The 10,970-nt window shown below is 40.3% G+C and overlaps 1 protein-coding gene across 6 annotated transcripts in view; it reads left to right on the top strand.

The window, feature by feature from the left end:
* Positions 1-318: 318 nt before the first annotated feature.
* Positions 319-10,970, top strand: part of astn1 (astrotactin 1) — a 391,153-nt gene continuing 380,501 nt past the window's right edge. For all 6 annotated transcript variants that reach the window (XM_067474376.1, XM_067474375.1, XM_067474374.1 and 3 more), the window contains exon 1: positions 319-759. In XM_067474376.1, the coding sequence (XP_067330477.1) occupies positions 444-759 (316 nt within the window). In that variant the 5' untranslated portion in view covers positions 319-443. The remainder of the gene's footprint in view (positions 760-10,970) is intronic.

Raw genomic sequence — 10,970 nt, 5'->3', positions numbered from 1 at the left:
AAGATGCTCAGTGGTGTAAGATGATATGCTAATTTGTCTGAGAGGTCAAATGTTCTGTTTAATTACACATAATAATGCTTTTGGTGATGGGACCTTTAGGGGCATGCTGGCTGCTAATCCATGCACAGCTGTCACAGAGCCATTTGATAGTTTATTGATCAATTTCTGGAAAGGGGTCATTAAGAATAAAAGACTCAACGGCCACACGGTCAATGTTCACTGTTGTAGCAACAAAACCATGTGATTGATCCGACGTGTGGAGAAAAAAAAGAAGAGGCGTTTGTTTCGCACACTGTGAGCGCCCGCCGGTGTGTCACGTCCCCCCCATCACCCTCCCTCCTCGCTGGCTCGCTCTCTCTGCTGCTCTCTCCGCCGGGCTGAGACACTGAAGGAGCCTGACTGAGAAACTCCGAGGAGGCGGAGAGGAAACGGAGCGACGGGAGATGGCGAGCATCAACATGGAGCCGAGACGACCGCCGCTGCTGCTGCTGCTGGGGCTCGCGTGGCTCCTTCTGGCCGTCCAACCGCCTTATGTCCAATGTCTAAACGGCGACGAGGACCAGGGCCAGGACACCGAGTGCAAGATGAAGAGCGTCACCGTGTCGGCGCTGCCGTTTTTGAGGGAAAATGACCTGAGTATCATGCACAGCCCGTCGGCCTCCGAGCCTAAACTGCTGTTCTCCGTGAGGAACGACTTCCCCGGAGACGTCGTGGTGGTGGACGACCTGGAAAACACCGAGCTCCCCTTTTTCGTCTTAGGTGAGCTGTGGGCTGTTGGCGCTAGTTGTGCAGATGAAAGCTGTTTGCTGCAACACGGAGCATCTGTGTATTAGCTCGGGCCTGGCTACATAGCACATTTTCTCTGTTTTGAGCGTCCCAGATAAACACCTAACGAAACCACCACGAACTGGGACTGGCGGTTCTGAGTTAATGCGCCTGTTCATGATAACACAGTGGCTAAAGCAACATTAGGCTCTTATTATTGCATTACCAGGCCTCATAGCGTCCCCTTGCTAACACTGTAGGGTTCGGGGCTGTCTCCAGCAAAAAATACACACATGTTTTCCCTTGTCTGTCCATTTAGAAGTTCATTGTCCCCAGCTAACACACGTGCTTTGGTTAGCCATGCGTGGAGCTGCTGGTTACCAAACTAGCTAGTGTGCAACCAAACTCCTTTCACTTTCTTACAACTCTCTCCTCTGTTTTTATGTGGGTATTTCTGTGCTAATATGTTTGGCCTGTGGTTAAAGCGTGACAGTCCATGCTTTATTAAATGAACTTTTAAAATGTGCCAGCACTAGGTGGACTGTGTGTAAATACCAGTGAGTTTGGCTAAAAGTGGAAGTTTGTGGACCTTTTTGCTGGCCGCTGTCCATGGTGCTGAATCTCCTCTGCAGGACCCGTTCTGAGAAGCTCCCTCTGCTATTGTGAGGCACACTGAGGGGCTCTGTGCTGTTGTCTTTGTCTCTTTCATGCAGTTGTGTTTGTGTGCATATTTAGTGCTAATACTAGTGGCCCCAGGCTCCCACTTGTAGGTATCTTGTGTTTCTTTAGACCAAGTCAGCAGTAACAAAGTTGGTCTGAATGTTGGATCTGTTGAGCTGCTTCATATGTGCTTGGTGTCATTCTTTAAATCCAGCTGCCTGTTGGAGATGCCTTTTCAGACATTTCATCTACACGTGCTTTGTAGCTTTCTATTTTATTTCCTTTAAGGGTCATATTTTCATATACAGTGTCCACTGAGGAGCTTAGAAAATTGCAGAAATACAACCGTATATACCTAGAATATTATCAGTAAGTCATTTGAAACAGAAGATGAGCTGTGTTTATCATATTAACAGGCAGTTGTAAAATAAAAGCCACTGACAGGATGTAATTAGAGTATGGTCTAGGTTTTTAATAAAACCACAGAATTATGAACCACCACTTGCTAGCAAGCTAACTGGTTAGTCATATTACTGTACATTTACTTTAGTTAGCTAGTGGGGGCAGTGGGTAGTGGTCTAGCTAGTGGTGGTAGCTAAGTGATGTACCAACTTCATTCAGGTAAACTTCATTCACAATAACATGTATAACATAATACCATCTTAGCACAGGCAGAATAAAGAAAGAAAGAAAAGAATAAAAGATTAGAAAAGGATGCAAGGGGTTTGTTAGACATAGAAAGCAGACAATTAGCTTATATTTCTATTAATATTGACAGAAAATCATGTACCTATTAAAAAATAATCCATTTTATATAAAACCCAGATTCAAAAAAGTTGGTATGATGTGTTGGCATAAATGTAAATGAAAACAGAATCCAATGATTTGCAAATCTCGTCAACATATTTATTCACAATAGAACGTAAACAACATATCAGATGTGAAAAGTGAGATATTTTACCATTTAATGGAAGATATTAGCTCATTTTGAATTTGATGGCAGTAACACATCTAAAGAAAGTTGGAACAGGGGCAACAAAAGGCTGAAAATGTAATTGCTGCATATAAAAAAACTAATGGAGGCGCATTTGACAACAAATTAGGTCAATTGGCAACAGGTCAGTTACATCACTGGGTATAAATGAATGACAAGACGGGCAGAGGTTCACCAATCTGTGAAAAACTAAGTCTAAAAAGTGTGGAACACTTTGAGAAAAATGTTCTTCAATTTAAAATTGTGAAGACTTTAAACATCCCACTATCTACAGTATATAATGTCATCAAAAGATTCAGAGAATCAGAAGGAATCTGTGTGCTTCAGGTCAAAACTGGATGTGCATGATCTTTGGGCCCTCCAGTGGCACCATCTCTGATGGTATGGGGGTGCATTACTGCCTGTGGTGTGGGCAGCTTACACATCTGCAAAGGCAGAATCAATGCTGAAAAGTAAATAGAGGTTTTAGAGCAACATATGCTCCCATCCAGACAACATCTCTTTCAGGGAAGGTCTTACATATTTCAGCAAGACAATACTAAACCACATACTGCATCCATCACAACAGCATGGCTTTGCAGGAGAAGAGACCATGTGCTGAACTGGCCTGCCCGCAGTCCAGGTCTTTCACCAATAAAAAAACCTTTGGCCCGTCATAAAAACAAAAAATCAGGCAACAAAGCCCCAGGACTGTTGAGCAGCTAGAATCCTGCACCAGACAGGAATGGGACAACACTCCTCTCCTAAAACTCCAGCAACTGGTCTCCTCACTTTGCAGACATTTAAAGACAGTTGTTAAAAGAAGAGGGGATGCTACAAAATATTAATCATCACCCTCTTCCAACTTTTTTGAGATGTGTTCTTGCCATCAAATTCAAAATGAGCTAATATTTTCCATGAAATGGTAAAATATCTCAGTTTCAACATCTGATATGTTGTTTATGTTCTATTGTGATTAAAAAAATATGGGTTGATGAGATTTGCTAATCAGTGCATCCTGTTTTTATTTACGTTTTACATGTCGTCCCAACTTTTTTTGAATTGGGGTTGTACTTTGTCTTATTTATGTTTCTGTACACCAGTGTTAAAAACCACATTTTGGCACCTAAGCACATTCACACACTTTTAAAATCCCTAAATTATGAGTGTCTGACATTTGATCCAACCCAATTGGACCCAACACCAATCAGTGTTCTGCAGTAGGGACTACTGTACTTGGCCCAACATTTCCAAAACAATGTTGAACTAATTACTGGACCTAAGTTCAGTACACCCTCGTTTCAAGGCAGTGATTGTAGATGTTTAAACTAAAGGGAGCAATACATTAATTCATTTTACATAGATACATTCTCTATAGTTATACATTCTCTATATAGTATACTTTGATTAGCTTTGTGTAGAGTTACTAGATACTAGACTAGTTGGTGTGCAGCCAAACTGCTCTCACTTTCTGTTGTTATGTGGTTATCCAGGTGTTACTTTTCAGGCTTTATTCATTTATTTGCCTGTCCTGTATTTGTAGAATTGTAAGTTTGCATTGGGAAGCTTTGCTGGCAGCTGTCCATGGTGCTGAATCTCCTCTGCAGCACTTTATGATCTGTTCAAACCCCCTCATTGAGGCACAGTGAGGGGGCTCTGTCTGGTTGTGTCACATTAATAAACTTGTTTTTTGTACAGTGATTTAGTGTTGTTAGTATTAGCCCTGGGCTTGCTTGTAGTTGTTTTGTGTTCTTTTGGCCCAAGTCAGCAGTTAACTAGGTCTGGCTGTTGCATCTGTTGAGCTGTTTTATCTCTGTGTGCTGTCTCCCTTTAAAGCCAGTTGCTTGTTTAGATGCATTGAAAAATGCATGGAAAAAACTGACTGAACATGCAGTTATTCGAGTCAACACAACCCAGAGAGGTGATTATGAGAATTTCAACTTTTCGGTATGCAAGTAGTGTTATTACACGCAAGCACCTCAACCTCTTAAGCTCTGTTACCTCCAGCTCTGCCTCCTGTCTTTTCTTCAGTGCCACTGTCTCTAAGCTGGGCAACATCTCTGGTCTCACCACCGTCTTGAACACCTTTCCTTTCATTCTCGCTGATACTTTTTTATCACACAACACACCTGAGACTTTTCTCCACCCGTTCCAACCTACTTGCACTCGCCTCTTCACCTCTTTTCTGCTCTGAACCGTTGACCCTAAGTACTTTAAGTCCTGCACCTTCTTCACCTCTGCTCCGTTTAACCTCACTGTCCAATCTAGTATACAAGTCCTCATATGCTCTTTGTTTGGCCTTTGCCACCTCTACCTTCATCTTACGCTGCATCTCCCTGTACTCCTGTCTACTCTCTTCAGTCCTCTCAGTGTCCCACTTCTTCTTAGCTAACCTCTTTCTCTGTACACACTCCTGAACTTCCTCGTTCCACCACCAAGTCTCCTTGTCCACTTTCCTCTTTCCAGATGACACACCGAGTACCCTCCTACCTGTCTCCCTCATCACATTAGCTGTATTGGTCCAGTCATCTGGAAGCACTTCCTGACCACCCAGAGTCTGTCTCAGCTTCTCCTTGAAAACTACACAACATTCTTCCTTTTTCAACTTCCACCACTTCGTCCTCTGCTCTGCCTTTGTCTTCTTTATCTTCCTCACCACCAGAGTCATTTTACACACCACCATCCTGTGTTGTCTGGCTACACTCTCCCCTATCAATACTTTACAGTCACTGATCTCTTTCAGATTACGTCTACACAAGATGTAGTTCAGTTTCTCTTCCTATGTGACCCATTGTAAAACAACTTGAACCCTGCTCCTAAGCTTCTTGGATTGCTACCTTTCCACCTGGACTCCTGGACACACAGTATATCCACCTTCCTTCTCTGCATCATGTCAATCAACTCTCTAGCCTTTCATGTCAGAGTCCCAACATTTAAAGTCCCTACAGTCAGTTTTACATTCTTAGCTTTCCTCTTCTCTCTCTGCCTATGAACACACCTTCCTCCTCTCCTTCTTCGACCAACAGTATTCCAATTTCCACCGCTACCCTGTAAGTCAACAGCACCGGTGGCGGTTGTTGTTAACCCAGGCCCTGACCGATCTGGTATGGGAGTCATTTTTGGTGTGAAAGTCATGATTCGCATTTTTAATTTGCCATATGTTATACGTCGGATACCCTTCCTGAGATGACCCTCTGCATTTATCCAGATTTGCGACTGGCACAAAAAGACACTGGCTTGTGTCCCCTTGCGGTTGCATTGTGTATACACATTTTGTGAACAAAGAACGTTTGTATGTATTGAATGTACATTCAAAATCAATTTGTGTTAAAGTTGTGACATCTCACTGCTTCAGATTTCTGCAGCAAGTGCTTTACATGTACCCTCTTTGGCTCTGACAGAGCCTTTACATCTCAGACAGAACTTCAATTTTTATGATGCTACATGTAATGCTGGTCATGCTGCTCCTCTGGGTGCCAGAAAATTGTGAAGAGTAATATTAATGCACTCATTCTCTGCTGTGAGGGATTAAGAGAAATTAGCCATCTTTGTTCAGTACCAAGACATATAGCCAACATGCTACATGTTATTTTTGTCTATATAGCCTGTGTGACCTCTGACCAGGGATTCATACTTAAGTCTACATCAATGAACATCTAGTCCATAGATAAAGATGTTAACATTTCTATTTTCTGGGCTCATTCAATATGATTTCTTTTCTCTAGATTGTGCAGAACTGAATTGATTAAACCAATTCTTGCCTGAGTTTATATTAAACTATTGTAAATTGTTTAGTTTTTATTTTTAAGTACATAGTCAGCTTTAATTTTACTTTCTGAGAAAGTATTAATAAATGAGTCCGCTAACTGAAATTTAGGCTACTTTGTGCTAAGCCTGTTTTTTAGTGTTAATAAGGTGGTACTTTTTCACGGTTGGCAGGTCTGTTAATTGTTTTTAGAACATGAATTACTTTGTTTCTACCATGCCCAGTGGAAGTTGGTCGCAGGAGACTAATTCAGTTGTATTTTCCATTACCTCAAAAGGAGTATACACAAAACATTGTATAATTTCTCTGTTTTAATTGACAGACATATTGAGTAGTCAGTTCAGTAATCGTGTGAATGTCCCTAATGACGATTGCAGTATTACTAAATGTTTACACCATGAGTCGACGATGGCTCTTTGAATAGTTTGAATAGTTCATTTAAAGGCCTAATTCAGGCAAGAGTTAATTCATTATGGGAAGGTGGGAAATAAGCTACGGCAAATGCACAGCACAACATATCCCTCAGGACTGGCAACGCATATTAATGACTTGGAATTTGTGTGACATTTCCTTATGTAGCATTCTACTCCAGGACAGAAAACTTTTAATGAAATTTCACACGGGGGGAGCCCAACACAATTCACGGTGCAAGTAACATCCCTGTTACCCAAACACAAACACTAGAGCAGCTTTTTACTTATTTATTTCTTTATTTATTTGTTCTTGTTTATTCCTTGATTTCCTTTGCTGTTTAACAAAATCCCCTTTGTGAAGCAAAAGTGCGTCTTTGAATTACAAACAAGACCTTTCACTTTCACTGTATTTTTCATCAGGAAACAAAAGGATAGTGTGTTAACAATGAGTGGATGTGTTTATAACAAAAGCAGTGATTGGATTTAAAGCAGTGTCCAAGCAGCACTGTGCAAAAATGAAACAAAAATGTTGTTTTTGTTGGCATCAACTCTTACTAGCTGGTGTTAAGGATCCACTTGTCTTTGTCTCACACTAGACCTTTTCATGGCAATTTGGGAGTGCCATAACCTTGTTCTGATTAATGTGGTACATGATTTGTCTCAGCATATTTTGTGTCCCTCTGCCAGTAGACATGCTGCACAGATCATTATGCAAGGTGCTGGCATCTGCGTGTGTGTGTGTGTGTGTCTGGACCAGCTCAACAACAATAATGATATAACATAGCTGTGGCACAGTTCTTCATTTATTTGCAGGTTCATGAGGTAACAAGGCTTAAGTAAATTAATGGACACTTTACTTTACACAAGTAAAGAAAATGTGGCATTTAATTAAACTGATATTTGACCTAAAACTGGTAATTTTGTATGAAATACCTGGTTTTAATCAGTGCAATGCTGCAGCACACGTATTCATCCCTAACTATTAGGTGTTCCACATTGGTTTTGTTTGACCAAGAGCGCTAAAGTCCTGCAATTCTGAAATAGTCTAATCAAGTTTCTATTATTATTTTATTTCTTGGCCTATAAAGTACATATCGTAATCTTTCATCATAACAAATATAGTCAGAGCTGGAATTTACACCCACATGATACAGACTTTCTAATTTACTAATGCTATGGTTCTAAATATGGTAATACATTTCCTTATGCCTGCCATTTATAAAAATATATATATTAAAATATCAAAAACTCCTCTGGAGGAGTTTTGCTGTTCCAATGGCATCCTCTTGCTGCACTGATTACAGAGATCTTAGTCTTGTTCTTACCAGAGTGGATTTAGAATCCGAAGAGGGTTTTTTTAGTTTTTCTACAAATGGCAGACCATGGAGACTATAAATAGTTCCAAAAACCGGGAGCTAATAGCTATGGTGCTATTGAGTTGCTTTGTTTTTGACAATTCTTTATAAATAAGAGGTTTCAACTGTTAGGATATTTTTACAGCATCTGACAAACTATCATACAGTATAACATACAGTATACTGTACTAAATAAAATGAATGTTTTTTTCATTGGATTACTGTACATAGAATTGGTTTGCAAGGCTGTACACGTCATCATAAGTAGTTATTTGCTGCTAAACCCTGTAGAAAACAATTGATCTGAATCACACTCTTGGAGCCATTTGAAGCTACATGAGTCATGTGACCTCCCGTTTGTGACCCCTTGCTGTTGCAACTCTTTGATCTCGTCAACCTGCTTCTCCAGAACTCCTTCAGGTGACATCATCTGAACTGAGAACTCCTTTAGATTATTATGGTAATCACAGGGGTTTCTCTGCTAGATGGAGAGCAATTTTAAAACAGTTAAATTCTATTCATATATAGTTCACGTCTTCATCAAAGCAAAACCATCAACTTGAAACTTGAAAATTGGTGAAGTCAACTTCCTGATATTTTTCATTTTTAGTCAACATAGATAATGTGGTAGTGGTTAATGGGAGCTAATAGCAGTTTTTTCTCAATAATTGCACTAATACTCTAATTTAGGGGGAAAAAAATACCTCCCCCTTTTTCTACCTCTCCCACCTTTTAAAATATCTTACATTTTCCTCTCCAAACTGCCTCCCTGTGAAGCGTCTATGAGAATTGATTCTGTGACTGACAGTAAATTTCACCTGCAGGACTGCAACTACTCGTTAGTGTCAGAGAAGACCCAGGTCCATTATTAGAAATTTACCATTATGGTGTTGTATTGTAAAATGTGCATCAGGTGAGGTAATAACACAGCCCAGATTTGCACATCTGGGCTGTAGGCTTCGAGGAAAGTCAGCACTTGCTTGCCTCCAATTTAAATTGGGAATAATAATTTGGCTGGTGGAAGTCAGGGGCATGTCATTGAAAGTTTTATATTGTTAATAGCAAAATGTTGGATTCCAGAAGGGTTTGTACTTTTACTGTACATGCCTCCTTGTATTTTTCAGCGCAGTGCACTTTTCTTAACTGTGTGACACAGAAAAGTGGCTGGAAGATGTTTTTAATTATCGGTATGCAATGAAAGCTTTGACAGTTTTTATTAAACCAAACAACCCAATTTTTACAATAGCTGCAATTTAGCTTATTTTTATTATTGCAGATTCTTTTCTTTATAAATTGATGATGAAATACAGAGCAGTGAAAAACATATCCAACTGATTTCTTAGATCTTGAAACTAAATCTGACCTAAAACCAAAACAACCTGAGCAAACACAAAAAAGTTTTAAATGATGTCACAGATGATGTCACTTTCTTTGTGTTTGCACTGCTTTTTACAACTGTCATTCAAAATATCTTAGATTTTCGCCCAGCTTTAGCTGAGTGTAAGCATGATGGTCAGGAAACTTTGCCCCCTTTCTTGTCGGAGATACCTGCTCAGCCTTGCCCTGCCATGGTGCTACCTTCACGGAGAAAAAGGCCACCATCGCCAGTGTAAACACAGCGGTAGGCTGGAGAAGCAGAAGACCTGTGGTTGGTCTGGAAGAGCTGTTCCAGCCCTGCCATCACTGTTCTCCTCACCCCAGGCATCTCGGGGTAAATCTGGTCTTCCTGGCCCCAATCAGCAGGACAATCAGCACTCACCAGCTCCTGTCATGTTTGGCCTGGTTTCTTTGCTTCACAGTGTTTGGATTTTCTTTGTTTGGCGTAGACATGGCTTACCACTGTTTTTGAACACTGACCTTTATAGAGGCGAGAGATGCCTGCAGTTTCCTTTGGACTAATTTTGGAAGGTCGACCGCTTCTGTGAGAGTTCACTATTGTTCCAAGTCTATGTGTAGATATTGTCTCTATTCTAGATAGTGTCCCTTAATGTTGTGTCCCAACCCAGAAATATGAATTCAGTTTGGTAGTTTACAGTTAAATACAATTATCATCTATAAAACTAGTATTGTGTGTTTACTCAGTTTGCACATTTGGCTAATTAGTGACTCTAAATTGCCTGTAGGTGTGAATGTGACCCAGTGACAGCTGAGATAGGCTCCAGCACTCTGTGACCCTGAACAGGATAAGCAGTTACAGGTAACGGATGGTTGGATAGTTAGAAGATTTTTTTCATACGACACCATAAAATGTCAGAAATTACTGAAAAATTATATAAATTCCGCCAAGTCTAACATACTGTATAATATGTTTTAAGTTGAACTGTGAGTTAATTCATGAGTAACCAACTTGGAAAACCCCTTGCATAATGATGTGAGGTGATCACCTTGATTGTTTATCAAGAGATCTAAGCATGAGTTTTGACAGACAGGCTTTTTTTTTTTTTATATATCAAAATTATTATTATTTTTTTGTCCTTTCGGCTTATCCCGTGAGTTCAGGGTTGCCACAGTGGATCATTGTCCGCATGTTGATTTAGCACAGTTTTTATGTCGGACGCCCTCACCAATTTCTACCGGGCTTGGACCGGCACTGCACAGCTGGGTATGGGAATGGGCTGTTAGGGGTTCAGTGTCTTGCACACTTTGACATAGACCCACAATTGAGGATCAAACCACTGACCCTGTGGTCCGTGGACGACTAACAACTGAGCTACAGCCGCCACTATTTTTATTTTTTCAAATAATGTATTTGTAATGCTCGTTTTATGGGAAAAAAGTGATATGCAAAAAGCATCATAACCGGACAAGATTAGGGAGTTTAAACCAAGTGCAGTACTACTGATTGAAATTGTGACTGTTCAGATACATAAATCGTAGATAAAATTCTCCATTTTGAGAAGCCTTCTGCAGGCCCGAGGATTATCACAATTTCCTAAGATAAGAAAAGAAAAGCGAGGAGCCCCACCTTTGATAAACTGGAAACATTGCTTATCTCTCATCTAAATAATTGATTCATTGACTATTCACTTGTGTATGAA

Source organism: Channa argus, chromosome 14 (assembly GCF_033026475.1).
Source record: "Channa argus isolate prfri chromosome 14, Channa argus male v1.0, whole genome shotgun sequence".
In the NCBI taxonomy this organism is placed as follows: domain Eukaryota; kingdom Metazoa; phylum Chordata; class Actinopteri; order Anabantiformes; family Channidae; genus Channa; species Channa argus.
This window is presented reverse-complemented; position numbering and strand designations above follow the sequence as displayed.